The 16,398-nt window shown below is 43.8% G+C and overlaps 1 protein-coding gene across 4 annotated transcripts in view; it reads left to right on the top strand.

Annotated features, from left to right (window-relative positions):
• LOC137368899 (junctional adhesion molecule-like) overlaps positions 1-16,398 on the top strand; it is a 116,445-nt gene that overhangs the window by 80,423 nt on the left and 19,624 nt on the right. For all 4 annotated transcript variants that reach the window (XM_068029161.1, XM_068029163.1, XM_068029160.1 and 1 more), the window contains 3 exons: positions 1,229-1,276; positions 1,370-1,405; positions 13,788-13,841. In XM_068029161.1, coding sequence (XP_067885262.1) covers positions 1,229-1,276; positions 1,370-1,405; positions 13,788-13,841 — 138 coding nt within the window. The remainder of the gene's footprint in view (positions 1-1,228; positions 1,277-1,369; positions 1,406-13,787; positions 13,842-16,398) is intronic.

The raw sequence follows: 16,398 nt of genomic DNA, 5'->3' as shown, positions 1-16,398 counted from the left end.
TGCGAGGCAAGTTCTTTACACAGAGGGTGGTGAGTGCCTGGAACTTGCTGCCGGGGGAGGTGGTGGAAGCAGGTACGATAGCGACGTTTAAGAGGCATCTTGACAAATACATGAATAGGATGGGAACAGAGGGATACGGTTTTAGTTTAGACAGGCATCAAGATCGGCACAGGCTTGGAGGGCCGAATGTCCTGTTCCTGTGCTATACTTTGTTCTTTGTTCTTTGATCACGGGGGAAGTTCCACACAACACAATGGAATTGTTGTCAGTGTGAAGATGGGTTTGTCTGCACAAGGCTGTGAGGTGGTCACTCCTACCAATACTGTCATGGATAAAGGCATCTGTGTCCTTGCTATCCTCAGTGCATCTTCCAAGTGGTGTTCAAAATGGCAGAGCACTGATTCATCAGTTGAGGAAGGCAGTAGATGGCAATTAGCACTGTTCACTGAGGCATGGCTGACACCTAAGGACAAATATGTGGATGAATGGCCCCGTTTACACCTGTTTGTCTTAAAGCTCAAGATGATTCCTGCATCTACGCCGAGCTTGACAGCAATAGAACAGGTACATGGCTGCACCTTAATGGTTTAGAGCTGTTGTCTATTTTGAATTCAGGTATCGTCCTCCAATTAACAGAACTTTTCGTTTTGGTGAAAGTGGCAAGAGATTCACAATCAGTGCTTCAGAAGATTTTGAGTGAATATCTCTGTTTATATATCCTGCTCCCCCCACTGCCAAGGTTTCCTTGCCCATGTTTTATTCATATTTGACTTTTCTATAGCTGAGTGGCATACCAGGCCATTTCAGAGTCAACCACATTGCTGTGGGTCTGGAGTCACATGTCGGCCAGACTGGGTAAGGACAGCAGATTTCTGTCCCCGAGGGACATTTATGAACCAGATGGGTTTTTATGGTAATCTGGGAGTTTCATGATTATGATTACTTTTTATTCCACTTTTGTTAATGAGTTGAATTTAAAATCTACCGACTGCCATGGTGGGATTTGAACTCATGTGTCCCGAGCATTAGTCCTAGGCACGAATGAGTCCAGTAACATTGCCACTACACTACTGTCCCCAATGATTTTGTGCTCAGGTCTCCCGAGTGGGGATTTGAACCCACAATCTTCTGACTCTGAGGCGAGTGTGTCGTTCACTGAGGCACGGCTGACATTTAAGGACAAATATGTCGGACGAATGGCCCCATCTCACTCCTGTTTGTCTTACAGCACAAGACGATTCCTGCACCTACGCCGAGATTGACACCAACCGAACAGGTACGCAGCTGCACCTTAATGGTTTAGAGCTATTATTTATTTTATATTCAGATTTCGTCCTCCAACTAACAGAACTTCTTGTTTTGGTTAAAGGTTGGAAGAGATTCACAATCAGTGCTTCAGAAGACCGTGAGTGAATATCTCCATTTATATATACAAGACATTTGTTTCAAATCTATCCCACTCCCTCCCCATGTCCTTCAGGATTGATGTATCCATGGGTATGGTAACCAGACCAGGGAGTGTTTGCTGCTGCAATGACAGACTGGTCAACTCTCAGGGTTCATGCCAGTCCCATCGTCAGAAAGTTATCCCAAATGAGAACTCCCAGTTCAGGTTTGAGTGACCATGAACTGTCTCAACAGAAGCTGCCTCATATTGTGGATCCCAGTCAGCACCACGTCCTGTGTCACATCACCATGATCGGGGAAATGGAGAAGCTACACTGCTCTCATTAGCTTGGAGTTGGTATGAATTTTTGTCAATTAGAGAGTTGTTAACACTGGGGAATGGAGCAATTCCCCATTTCAGCATCAAATACTCCCAGGGCAGGTACAACATGGGTTAGATACAGAGTAACTCTTCCTCTGCACTGTCCCCATCAAACACTCCCAGGGCAGGTACAACATGGGTTAGATACAGAATAAAACTCCCTCTACGCTGTCCCATCAAACACTCCCAGGACAGGTACAGCACAGGGTTAGATACAGTATAAAACTCCCTCTACACTGCCCCATTAGCCCCCAGCAGTACATCTGGGCTCATACATAAGCATGTCACAGAGTCACAGAATCGTTAGAGCACAGAAGGAGGCCATTCGGCCTGTCACGTCTGCACTGGCCACTCCCCACTTTCTCCCTGTAGCCCTGTACCTTCCCTCTTGAATGTCTCGATTGAACCTGCCTCCACCATCCTCTCAGGCAGTGTATTCTAGATCCTAACCACGCGCTGCATGAAAATGTTTTTCATGTCACCAATGCTTCTTTTGCCAATTATCTTAAATCTGTTCTCTCTCGTTCTTGATCCTTCCACCAGTTTTTCCCTATCTACGCTTTCCAGACACCTCATGATTTTTAATACCTCTATCAAATCTCCTTTCAACCTTCTTTTCTCCAAGGAAAACAGTCCCAACTTCTCCAAACTATCAACGTAACTGAAGTTCCCCATCCCTGGAACCATCCTCGTAAATTTTTTTTGGAACTTTTTTGGCCTTCACATCTCTCCGAAAGTGTGGTGCTCAGAACTGGACACAGTACTCCAGCTGAGGCTGAATCAGTGATCTATACAAGTTTAACATCCTTGCTTTTATACTCTATGGCCTATTAATAAATCCCAGGATATTGTATGCTTTATTAACCACTTTCTCAACCTGTCCTACCACCTTCAATGATTAATGCATATATACACCCAGGTCCCTCTGCTCCTGCGCCCCCTTTAGAATTGTTTTATATTATTTTATTTTATATTGCATCTCTGCGTTCTTCCTACCAAAATGAACCACTTCACACTTCTTTGCATTAAATTTCATCTGCCATTTTTTTTCCTATTTCAAGAACTTGTCTATGTCCTTTTGAAGTTCTGCACTATCCTCCTTGCAGTTCACATTGTTTCCAAGTTTTGTATCATCCACAAATTTTGAAATTGTGCCCTGTACACCAATGACTAGGCCATTAATATATAGCAGGAAGAACAAGAGTCAGCAGCACAGTGATTAGTACTGCAGCCTCACAGCTCCAGTGATCTGGGTTCGGTTCTGGGTACTGCCTGTGTGGAGTTTGCAAGTTCTCCCTGTGACCGCGTGGGTTTCCTCCGGGTGCTCCAGTTTTTTCCCACGTGCCAAAAGACTTGCGGGTTGATAGGTAAATTGGCCATTGTAAATTTCCTCTAGTGTAGGTAGGTGGTAGGAGAATTGAGGGAAGGTGGGGATGGGAGAGGGAAATGGGATTAATGTATGATTAGTATAAATGGGTGGTTGATGGTCAGCGCAGACTCGGTGGGCCGAAGGGCCTGTTTCGCTGCTGTATCTCCCTAACATTAACACTGACCCCTGGGGAATTCCATACAAACCTTCCTCCAGTCCAAGAAACATTCATTAATCACGACTTTCTGTTTCCTGTCACTCAGCCAATTTCATATCCATGTTGCTACTGTCTCTTATAATATCATCCTGACATGGAATATGTATATGGACTTTCAAAAGATGTTTGATAAAGAACCACATAATAGACTTGTTAAAAATAAGTGAAGCTCGTGAGCTGAAAGGGTTATTGGCTGTGTGGTTATGAAATTGGCTGACGGTCAGAAGCAGAGAGTCGTGTTGAGCAGTTGTTTTTCAGACAGGAGGGAAGTGAACAATATTGGGGAAACCAGTGCTCTATATGTTAAATAACCTGGACTTGAGCATACAGGGCATAATTTCAAAGTATACAGATGACATGAAACTCTGAAATGTCGTAAGGAGGATAATAACAGACTCAGGAGAACATAGACGGACCAGTGAAATGGACAGACATTTGGCAGATGAAATTGAATGCAGAGAAGTGTGAAAGAGGCAGTGAGAACTAAGTGGTACAATTCTGAAGGAATTGCAGAAACAGAGTGATGTGGGAGTGTGCATTTACAAGTCTTTGAAGGACTAATTGAGATGGATGTTAAAAAGACATACAGAATCCGTGTTTTTATAAACAGAGGCACAGAGTATAAAAGCAAGGAAGTTATGCTAAACCTTAACAAAACCCTGGTAAGGCCCCAGCTGGAGTGTTGTGGCAAACACTTTAGGAAGGATGTCAAGCCGCTGGAGAGGGTGCAGGGAAGATTTACTCCAACGGTCCTGGGGTGAAAGTCTTCAGTCACTTGTAGAGACTGGAAAAACTGATGAAGGGTCACCGACCTGAAACGTTAACTCTGCTTCTCTCTCCACAGATGCTGCCAGACCTGCTGAGTATTTCCATCACTTTCTTGTTTTTATTTCTGGAAAAATTGGGTTATTTTCCTTTGCGTGGAGAAGGTTAAGGGAGATTTGATAGAGGAGTTCAAATCATAAACCGTCTTGACAGAATAAATAAGGACCACGTGTTTCCAGTGGCAAAAGAACTAGAGCTGAGATAAGGAAAATAAATGTATTCAGCAAGTTGTTCTGATCTGGAATGCACTACCTGAAAGAGTGGTGGAAGCAGATTCAATAATAACTTTCAAAAGGGAATTGGATAAATACTTGAAAAAAATAAAGGGCTTGGGGGGAAAAGGCAAGAGGTAGTAGGACTACTTGGATCTATCTTTGAAAGAGCTAGCATAGACACGATGGACTGAGTGGCCTCCTGTGTTGTAAGATTCTATAAATTCAATCGGCTGCTTGAAAAGAAACTGTTCGATTCTGGATCTAATTAACTCATGAGGCATTAATTAAACACATTACTTTGTTAGTCTATGCAAACATAAGACATTATATTAATGAACAGTTAGGAAGAGTCTCTCAGACTCTATTTTAATACAAGCTATAATTCAGCAGTTGACTGCGTAGCCATGCTCAGGACACTGGACTGGGTTCGGATACTTCTCCTGTTCTCCCAAAGTGACAAATTTCAGGAGCTTTTCCCTCTTTTTTTATACACATTTCATTGGATATGTTTGTGACTTCTACAACTCACTCGTCAATACATTTCAGCTTGTGAACCTTAAGGTCATCAAGTTTAACTTTGCTGGATGTATTATGACCCATCAGTTATCGAACAGCTTAATAAATATAAATGAGTCTAGGGCTCTGAGCTCACCAATAATCTGTTGCAGTGTGTGAAGGTTATAGGCGGTGGTTAACTCTCTTTCATTGCACATGTCTCAGCTGGAACGTCTTCCTGTTTGTCAGTAAAATAAGAAACTTTTTGCTTCCTGTTTGATAGAATCATACAGCACAGAAGGAGACCTTCCGGCTAATCGTGGTTGTGCTGGCTCTTTGAAAGAGCTATTCAATTAGTCTCACACCCCTTCCTCTTTTCCGACCTGTAGATTTTTCCCCTTCGATTATATATAAAGCTCTCTTTTGAAAGTTACTATTGCATCTGCTTCCATCACACTTTCAGGTAGCACAGGCTAGATCACAATAACTCATTGCCTAAAGAAGGCCCAAATCCTTACTTCACCTCTGATTCTTTTGCCAATCACTTTCAATCTGAAATGCCTCCCCCTGAACCATGACCCCACCATCTAACATCAGGCCACTGTCCCCAGAACTATCACTGATCTCATCTCCTCTGGAGATCTTCCCTCTACAGCTTCCAACCTCATAGTCCTGCAAACCTGGACAGCCCGCTCTACCTCCTTCCCAAAATCCACAGCAAGGACTGTCCTGGTAGACCCATTGTTTCAGCCTGTCCTGCCCCACTATTTCTTCCCATCTTGACTCTATCTTTTCTCCCCTGGTCCAGTCTCTTCGCACCTACATCCGTGACTCTTCAGACGCTCTACGTCATTTCGACAATTCCCAGTTTCCTGGCCCTAACCGCCTCCTGTTCACTATGGATGCCCAATCTCGCTGCACCTCCATCCTCCACCAGGACAGTTTGAGGGCTCTCCACTTCTTCCTTGAACAGAGGCCCAACCAGTCCCCATCCACTATCACCCTCCTCCGCCTGGCTGAACTTGCTCTCACATTGAACAACTTCTCCTTCAACTCCACTCACTTCCTTCAAGTAAAAGGTGTTGCTATGGGTACCCACATGGGTCCTAGTTATGCCTGTCTTTTTGTGGGATGTGTCAAGCATTCCTTGTTCCAGACCTACTCAGGACCTCTCCCGCAACTCTTTTTCTGGTACATTGTATCAGCACCGCTTCCGACACTTGCCTTTGATTTCAGATTTCCAGCGTTTGCAGTATTTTGCTTTTACTTTCACCTTAAATCTGTGTCCTCTGGTTACTGAGCCTCCTGCCACTGGAAACAGTTTCTCCTTATTTTCTCTAGCAAAACCATTCATAATTTTGAACACCTCTTTCAAACTTCCTTATAACCTTCTCTGCTCTAAGAAGAACAACCTCATCTTCTCTTGTCTCTCCACAGAACTGAAGTGCCTTATTCCTGGTCCCATTCCCAAACTACTTCTGCACCCTCTCCAACATCTTGTCATTGTTCCTAAAATGTGGTGCCTGGAATTGAACGCAATATTCCAGCTGAGTCCTAACGAGTGTTTTATAAATGGTTGGGATGACTCCCTTGCTTGTGTACTCTGTGTCTCTGTTGGTAAAGTCACGGATCCCATATGCCTTTCTAATGACCACCTTTTGATGTCCTGTCAGGTTCAAAAATTTGTGTACATATACCCCTTGGTCTCTGTTTCTGCACCCTTTGAAATTTAGTTCATAGTGCGTCTTCTTATTCTTCTTAGCAAAATGTATTAAAGTTCATCTGCCATGTGTCTGCTCATTTTACAAGTCTGTCCATGTCCTCCTGAAGCCTTTTACCATACTCTTCACTGATTGCTACATTTCTGAGCTTTGTGTCATCTGCAAACATTGAAATTAAGCCCTGTGTACCCAGGTCTAGATCATTGATATATATCAGAAATAGCAGTGGCCTCAACGCCAATCCCTGGGGGTCAGAAAAACAGCTGTCGGCCATGACTCTCTGCTTTCTTTCCCTTCACCAATTTCATATCCATGCTGCCACTGTCCCTTTAATTCCATGGGATTTACTTTTGATAACAAGTCTATTATGTGGTACTTTGTCAAATGCTTTTTGAAAGTCCACTTTTTTTTATTCGTTTGTGGGATGTGGGCGCCGCTGGCCAGGCCAGAATTTATTACCCATCCCTAATTGCCCTTGAGAAGGTGGTGGTGAGCTGCCTTCTTGAACCGCTGCAGTCCATGTGGGGTAGGTATACCCACAGTGCTGTTAGGAAGGGGGTTCCAGGATTTTTACCCAGCAACAGTGAAGGAACGGCGATATAGTTCCAAGTCAGAATGGTTTATGGCTTAAGGGGGAACTTGCAGGTGGGGGCGTTCCCATGTATTTGCAGCCCTTGTCCTTCTAGGTATAGAGGTCGTGGGTTTGGAAGGTGCTGTCTAAAGAGCCTTGGTAAGTTGCTGCAGTGCATCTTGTAGGTGGTACACACTGCTGCCACTGTGAGTCGGTGGTGGAGGGAGTGAATGTTTGTGGATGGGGTGTCAATCAAGTGGGCTGCTTTGTCCTGGATGGTGTCGACCTTCCTGAGTGTTGTTGGAGCTGCACCCATCCAGGCAAATGGAGAGTATTCCATCACACTCCTGACTTGTGCCTTGTAGATGGTGAACAGGCTTTGGGGAGTCAGGAGGTGAGTTACTCGCTGCAGGATTTCTAGCCTCTGACCTGCTCTTGTAGCCATTGTATTTATATGGCTACTCCAGTTCAGTTTCTGGTCAATGGTAAGCCCCAAGGATATTGTTAGTGGGGGAATTCAGTGATTGTAATGCCATTGAATGTCAAGGGGAGGTGGTTAGATTCTCTCTTGTTGGAGATGGTCATTGCCTGGCACTTGTGTGGCACAAATGTTACTTGCAACGTATCAGGCCAAGCCTGGATATTGTCCAGGTCTTGCTGCATTTCTACACAGACTGCTTCAGTATCTGAGGAGTCGCAAATGGTGCTGAACATTGTGCAATCATCAGCGAACATCTTCTGACCTTACGATTGAAGGAAAGTCATTGATGAAGCAGCTGAAGATGGTTGGGTCTAGGACACATCAAACACCATGCACAACATCAAATGTGCCATCCTCATCAACACTGTCCGTTGTTTCAATCTAGTTAGTCAAACAGCATTTGTCCTTAACAAATCCGTGCTGATTTTCATCAATTAGCCCACACTTGGTGAAATGCCAATTAATTTTGTCCAAAATTATTATCTGGGAGGTGGAAGCAGATTCAATTGTTACTTTGAAGTGGGAGTTGGATATATACTTGAAGGCGAGAAATTTGTAAAACTATGGGGAACGAGCAGCTGAAGTGGGACTAATAGGATTGCTATCTCAAAGAGCTGGCACAGGCACGATGGGCCGAAAGGCCTCCTTCTGTGCTGCATCATTCTATGATTTACAGCACTGGAGCTGCTTGCATCTTTCAATTAGTTTCCAATTCTTGAGTTGGAGACAGCATCGGCTCCTGCACTATTAAGAAACATTGCAGAGTTGTAAAAGTATTCTGCAAAACGATAACTCAGAATTATGTAGGGACCTCTAATTCCTTTCCTTTCAAGAAGTTAGATTTATTCTGTAAATATATGCACATTTAGAACTGTTAATTATTCAATCCTGCTTCATTAAAGTAAATTTGTTTAGTAATTTGAACAAAACCAAGTCAGCAGTTGTGATTCTCTATCACGTAGAATTTGCAGCACAGAAACAGGCCGTTCAGCCAAACTAGATTATGCTAGTGTTTATGCTCCACACAAGCCTCCTTCATCTCACTCCATCCAATACCCCTCTGTTCCTTTCTTCCTCATGTATTTATCTAGCTTCCTCATAAATGCATCAGTGGTATTTGCCTCAACCACTCTTTGTGGTAGTGTGTTCCACCTTCTGACTTATTATAGATTATAGAGAGATACAGCACTGAAACAGGCCCTTCGGCCCACTGAGTCTGTGCTGACCATCAACCACCCATTTATACTAATCCTACATTAATCCCATATTCCTTACCACATCCTCTCCTACATTAATCCCATATGCCCTACCATTCTCCGACCTACACTAAGGGCAATTTACAATGGTCAATTTACCTATCAACCTGCAAGTCTTTGGCAGTGGGAGGAAACCAGAGCACCTGGCAGAAACCCTCGCGGTCACAGGGAGAACTTGCAAACTCCACACAGGCAGTACCCAGAACTGAACCTGGGTTACTGGAGCTGTGAGGCTGTGATGCTAACCACTGCGCCACTCTGCTGAAGAGTGGAAGGAGGCACAGATTAAATTCCAATTCCAAATAATTAACAGCAAGTTGTTCTGTTTTTTAGTGATGAGGGTATGTTACTGAAAGCTGACTGAGATGTCAAAGCTAGTGAAGATACTCTCAAGGTCACAGGGATTTGTATCTCATCTTAGGAAGTAAAGTACAAATTGTCTTGCTTGGAATAAGAAGCTCAGTCTTCCATCCTCCATAAAATTCAACTCATCCAAAACTCTATGCCCATCGCCTAACTCGCATCAAGTCACTGTTACTCTGTGCTCACTGACCTACATTGGGTCCAGTATAAATCAGGAAATTAGAGGTGCATGTAGCATGGGTAATACAGTAATAATGGGTGAGTTCAATTTACGTATATACTGGGTAAACCCAACGAGCACTAAGGCTGTGGAGGATGAATTCCTGGAGCATGTATGAGATGGGTTTCTGTAAAGGAAATTTTGGGAAATAGTGACCATAATATAGTAAAATTTTACATTAAGTTTGAAAGTGATGTAGTTCATTCTGAAACTAGAGTCTTAAATTGGAACAAAGGAAACTATGAAGGTATGAGAGGCAAGTTGGCTATGATGGATTGGGAATATACACTAAAAGATTTGACAGTAGACAGGTAATAGCTAGTATTTAAAGAAGTATTACATGGTCTACAACAAATATACATTACTCTAAGACATATAAGACACTAGTTAGGTCTCAGCTGGAGTATTGCGTCCAGTTCTGGGCACCGCAATTTAGGAAAGATGTGAGGACATTGGAGAGAGTACAGAAAAGATTCACGAGAATAGTTCCAGGGATGAGGAACTTCAGTTCTGAAGATAGGTTGCAGAAGTTAAGACTGTTTCTATTGGAGACGAGAAGGCTGAGAGGTGATTTGTTAGAGGAATTCAAAATCGTGAGAGGTCTAGACAGAATAGATAGAGAGAAACTGTTCCCACTCATGAAAGGATCGAGAATAAGAGAGCACAGTTTTCAAGTATTTGGTAAGAGAAGCAAAAGTGACATGAGGAAAACTTTTTCATACAGCGAGTGGTTAAAGTCTAGAATGCACTGCCTGAGAATGTGGTGGAGGCAGGTTCAATTGAAGCATTCAAAAGAGATTTAGACTGTTATATGAAAAGGAAGAATGTTCAGGGTTACTGGGAGAAGGCAGGGCAATGGAACTGAGTGAATTGCTCTTTTGGAGAGCCGGTGTGGTCATGATCGGCTGAATGGCCTCCTTCTGCACTGTAACAATTCTGTGATTAGTGGGGTATTGCAAGGATCAGTGCTTGGGCACCAGCTGTTCACACACTATATCAATGATTTGGATGTCGGGACCAAGTGTAATATTTCCAAATTTGCTCATGATGTAAAACTAGGTGGGAATGTAAGTTGTGAGGAGGATGCAAGGAGGCTTTAAGGAGACTTTGACAGGCTCAGTAAATGGGCAAGAACATGCCAGATGGAATATAATGTGAATGTATGCAGTTATCCACTTTGGTGGAAAAAAACAGAAAGACAGGGCTGCATTTTACAAACTTGCTGCCGATCTCGGGCCTTATTCTGCGGAGCTGCCGCGATATTAAACGCAGCGGCTCATTTACATGGCCGGGACGGATTGCCCCTCCCCCATCACATGGAGGGGACAGGAGGTTCGATCCTTTCAACGGCATCAGGCGCCATTACGCAGGCGTTCACTTTCACTTACATATTTAAAGTTATTTGCCTTTTACATTTTATTGAAAAAATTAACGTACCGTTTCTTGCACCACCCCCCCCCCATGACCATACAGTTCATTCCTTGCTCTCCTCACCCCACCCCCCCCCCCAAAATACTTAATCTTCTGTACCTGACCTTCCCCCCCCCAAAGTTTATGAACTTTGCACTTCAAACCCTTCCCACCATCCCCTAGACAATCAGATTGCTTTGAACCCACTCCCCACCCACTCCTGCACTCAAATACGTACCTGCTCCCCCCCTCCCCACCAGTGCCCCACATCGGATCTCTGGACAGAGATTCAAGGCACGAGAGTGCCGGCCACTGGCACGAACATCGCACCAGGACTGAGCGGGAGCAGCTAAGGATTTAATTCAATACTTTAAATAAATTAAGATATTTAAATTTTGAGCCCACTGTTGAGTAGCTGGGAGACCATCACGAGACCTCGCTACCGCCGGCAATATGGCGCCGGGCCTTACTGGCGTCGAGGCCTGTAGCGGGCCTCTCCTGGAGGCATTTTCCAGCCTCCTCCCACCATGACCCCCGAAATCAGGGTGGGGGGGAGGGGGTCTGTAAAATTCGCCCCACAGCGATTGTGAAATGTTGATGTTAAAAGCGACCTGTGTGTCCTTGTTCATGAGTCACTAAAAGCTATCAAGCAGGTGCAGCAAGCAATTCGGAAGGCAAATGGTATGTTGGCCTTCATTGCAAGGGGATTTGAGTACAGGAGTAAAGATGTCTTGCTGCAATTGTATAGAGCCTTGGTGAGACCGCACCTGGAATATTGTGTACAGTTTTGGTCTCCTTATCTAAGGAAGGATAGACTTGCCATAGAAGGAGTGCAGCAGAGTTTGACCAGACTAATCCCTGGGATGGTGGGATGGTCTTATGAGGAGACAGTGAGGAAACTGGGCCTGTATTCTCTAGAGTTTTGAAAAATAGAACTGATCTCATTGAAACTTACACAATTCTTATATGGCGCGACAGGGTAGATGAGAATAGGATGTTTCCTCTGGATGGTGAGTCTAGAACAAGGGGACACAGTCTCAGAATAAGGAGTACGTCATTTAAGACTGAGATGAGGAGGAATTTCTTCACTCAGAGGGTGGTGAATCTTTGGAATTCCCTACCCCAGAGGGATGTGGAAGCTCAATCACTGAGCATGTTCAAGACAGAAATCAATAGATATCTGGATACTAATGACATAAAGGGATGTGGGGAAAGTGCAGGAAAGTGGCGTTGAGGTAGCTGATGACCTAATTGAATGGAAGAGCAGGCTTGATGGGCTGAATGGCCTCCTGCTGCACCTGTGTTCCCATGTTCCTATGACCAGCCATCTAAATACTATGGCTACAAGAGCAGGTCAGATACTGAGAATTCAGTGGTGACTAACTCACTTCCTCACTCCCCAAATCGTGTCCACCATCTATAACCAGAAGTCTGGGACTGTGATGGAATACTGTCCAATTGCAGGATGAGCGCAGCTCCAACACTCAAGAAAGTCAACATCCAGGACAAAGTAGCCTGCTTGATCGGCACCCCGTCAGCACCTTAAACATTCACTCCCTCCACCATCTGACGCGCTGTGCCTGCAGTGTGCACCATCTACACGGTTTTGAAAGATGTTGCAGCAACTTACCGAGATTCCTTTGACAGCATCTTCCAAACCCGTGCCCTGTGCCACCTAGAAGTAGAAGGGCAGCTGCTGCATGGGAACACCATCACCTGCAAGTTCCCCCTCCAAGTCAGCCATGGCTCAGCTGGTTGCACTCTCACCTCTAAATCACAAGGCTCCAGATTCAAGTGCCATCCCAGGGCTTGAGCACAAACATCAAGGCTGGCACTCCAGTGCAGTATGGAGGGAGTGCTGCACTGTCGGAAGTGTTGTCTTTTAGATGATATGCCAAACCGAGACCCCATCTGCCGACTGGGGTGGATGTAAAAGATCCTGTGGTACTGTTTTGAAGAAGAGCAGGGGAGTTCTCCCTGGTGTCGTAGCAAATATTTATCCCTCAATCAACATCACAAAAACAGATTCTCTGGTCATTATCACATTGCTGTTTGTGGGGGTTTGCTGTGTGTAAATTGGCTGCCACATTTCCTATGTTACAACAGTGACCAACCACACTTCAAAAGTATTTTATCGGCTGTAAAGCATTTTAAGACAGTCTGGTGGTCATGAAAGGCACTATATAAATTCAAGTCTTCATTTAATTCACACGCCATCCTGACTTGCAACTATAATGCCCTTCCTTCAGTGTCACTGGGTCAAAATCCTACATCTCCCTCCCTAACAGCACTGTGGGTGTACCTACACTACCACCTTCTTAAGGGCCATTTGGGATGCACAATAAATGCTGCCTTTGTTGGCAATACCCAATCCCTTGAACACATTATTAAAAGGTCCACCGACATAAAATTTAAAGTTTTCCTGCTTGTGTTCAAATCTCTCCATAAGCCTTGCACCTCCCTATCTCTGTAACCTCCTCTAACCTTACAACCCTCCGAGAATTCTGAACTTCTCCAATTCTGGCCCCTTGCCCATCTCTGATTCTCATCGTAACACTATCGGTGGCCGTGCCTTCATCCACCAAGCCCCTGAGCTCTGGGATTCCCTCTGTAAACCTCTCCGCCTCTCTACCTCTCTTCTCGTTTTCAGTCACTCCTTAAATCTGAGCTGTTTGACCAAGTGTTTAGTCATCTGTTTCAATGTCTCTCTTTGTGGCTCAGTGTCAAATTTTAGTCTGTTTCCTATGAAGTGTTTTGTGACCTTTTTCTATTTTAAAGGCACTATATAAATGCAAGTTGATGTTATGCTATAAGATTCTATGATTCCAGAGTAAAGCAGTCAGGCAGTTTCAGAGTGGATTCTGTTTGTCTTACAGCTCAGCCTGATTCCTATATTTATGCCAACATAGTGATTGACAGCAGCAGAAAAGGTAAGCGGCGATAAACTGATGTCCAAAATAATTCTTTGGTAATACAGAACTTGAGTGTGGCTGAAAATAGAGACATGTTGTTGAAGCTTTTCATCTTGCACTCATCAGGACAATCTGAAAGAATACCAGTGTAAGGGAAAACAACAACTTTTACTGTATGAGAAGAGCGTGCTGATTGGTTGGAAAGTGATCTCTGATTGGTAGAGGCATTTCCATTGTTATGATCCTGGAGTTTCTTTTTCTGGGATGAATGCAGTGTGCCTTTAAGGCTGGAAAAGAGTTGGACTGCTTTAAGGCAGCAGGATCTAAAGACTGAGTCAAAGAATGCATTCTTGTTGCCTTGGATACAGCCATTTGGAGACTGAGGTTCAAAGTGTGCATTCTCGTTGCCTTAGATACAGCCACTCGGACTGAGCATCGAGAGATACATGTTACAATTTTATTTTGAACTGACTTATAGTGCAAACAGCCTGTTCTAACAGAGGACACAGACAGACAGCTGTGTGTTAGCACCTGAAAAAAGTGCTCTCAGCTCATTTAAACTGAAGGAAGAGAATTTAGTCTGTTTATTTATTATTCTCTCTCAAAATTCTAAAAAAGGTCAAGCCAAAACAGAGATCTCTGATAATTTAAACTGAAGGAGGGGAAGTTAAACTGTGACAATCTTTTATCCCTCAAAAATTCTGAAGCCAGATTGATTCTATTGAAAGTAGTTGCGAGTTGTTGATTTACTGTGGTCACTGCTGGAGAAGGAAAGCATCACTTACTGCTAGAATTAGACTGCTGTTCTGCATCAATACATCGAGTGATACTGCACTGAAACAGGCCCTTTGGCCCACTGAGTCTGTGCTGACCATCAACCACCCATTTATACTAATCCTACATTAATCCCATATTCCCTACCACATACCCATCTTCCCTCAATTCTCCTAGCACCTACATACACTAGGGGTAATTTGCAATGGCCGATTTACCTATCAACCTGCAAGTCTTTGGCTGTGGGAGGAAACTAGAGCACCCAGCAGAAACCCACACAGTCACAGGGAGAACTTGCAAACTCCACACAGGCGGTACCCAGAACTGAACCTGGGTCACTGGAGCTGTGAGGCTGCAGTGCTAACCACTGCGTTGAAGAAGGTTTTTTTCCTATCAGATTCTGTGAAGACTTCAAGCAACCTTGGACTTTTTTCACCTCTGGCAGGAGCATAAATTTGCAAGGACTCTTTTTCGATTGCAAATGTTGTTTATATCTTTGTAGTGTTTAAGAATTTAGTTTTTCTAATTAAACAGTTAATTTGTTGATTTAAAGACACTTGGTTTGGTTAGCCTCATTTGGGGGTTAATAGATGGTACAATTTGGCTAGCCCCTTCTTTAATTTGGAAAGTTTAAGGAATATTAGGTGATAGTGGAGGGACGGGATTGAATTAACAGTGCATTTCTCCCACCACAATCAGAATCGTATATTTTGATTGGGGGCTTTGACTGGAACAGTCGGTCGTAGCACCATGGCGAGTGCACCAGTTTATGGTGACTGATAGTTAACTGCCAAGATTTGTTTGAAATGTAAATCAGGCAGCTTGACTCTGATTGGTCAAGGCATTGCTTTGAGGAATGAACCAGCGAATGGCTGTCACTTATTTTGTTTAGCTGAAAGAGGCACAATGTGTGTATACGTTCTTTATGTCTGCAAAGAGCAGGGCCCTGTATATTAATATCTGTAGCTTATAGTACACGCAAATGTGCCACACTGCAAGCCTGACTGACAATCTCAAATTGGTTGTCAGCATAATTCTTAGTACGTTGTATATCGTGCAAACTTATGAACGGGCCGAAGGATGTCATTTTTGGGCCTGAAAAGTACCTAGTCTACCTCAAATTACCCCAGAAGGGTAATGTATCCCAAAACTTTGAGAAACAGGTGAAGCTAGCTGTTTCACGCTGCTATTGTGTGTGGTGTTTGCCACGAACAGGATGCTGCTGTCAAGTCAAAAAAGATGTTCTGCCTATAACACAAATGAGTAATGTGATATTTGAATTTCAATGCCAGTGTGATGCCAGTTATATGGGCTGTACATCCCAAAGACTGGTGGATTGTATCAAACAACATGTCCCTTCTGCTGTTTGCAATGGGCAAGGTACAGGCAGTACCCTAACAGCCCTTGCGCTCGCAAAACTTAAAACACAGTAATGTGATTCTGCGATTGGTCAAGATTTGCTAAATAATCCTCAGTGTGTTAAGAATTACGCTGACAACCAGTTTAAGATTGTCATTTGGGCTCACAGTGTGTGCATTTGTGCATACTGGAAGATACATATATTAATATACAGGGCCCCATTCTTTGCAGACAGAAAGAACATGTACAAACATTGCGCCTGTTTCAGCTGGACTAAATAAGTGACAACCACTCGCTGGTTCATTCCTCAGGGACCAATCAGAATCAAGCTGCCTGGTTTAAATTTCAAACAAAGCTTGGCAGTTAACTGTCAGTCACCAGAAACTGGTGCATTTGCCATGGCAATGCCTCTGCCAATCAGAGTTCACTTGCCAACCAATCA

Source organism: Heterodontus francisci, chromosome 4, assembly GCF_036365525.1.
Source record: "Heterodontus francisci isolate sHetFra1 chromosome 4, sHetFra1.hap1, whole genome shotgun sequence".
NCBI classification, from domain to species: Eukaryota; Metazoa; Chordata; class Chondrichthyes; order Heterodontiformes; family Heterodontidae; genus Heterodontus; species Heterodontus francisci.
The sequence above is the reverse complement of the archived record's forward strand: the minus strand, read 5'-3'. Positions and strand labels throughout refer to the sequence as shown.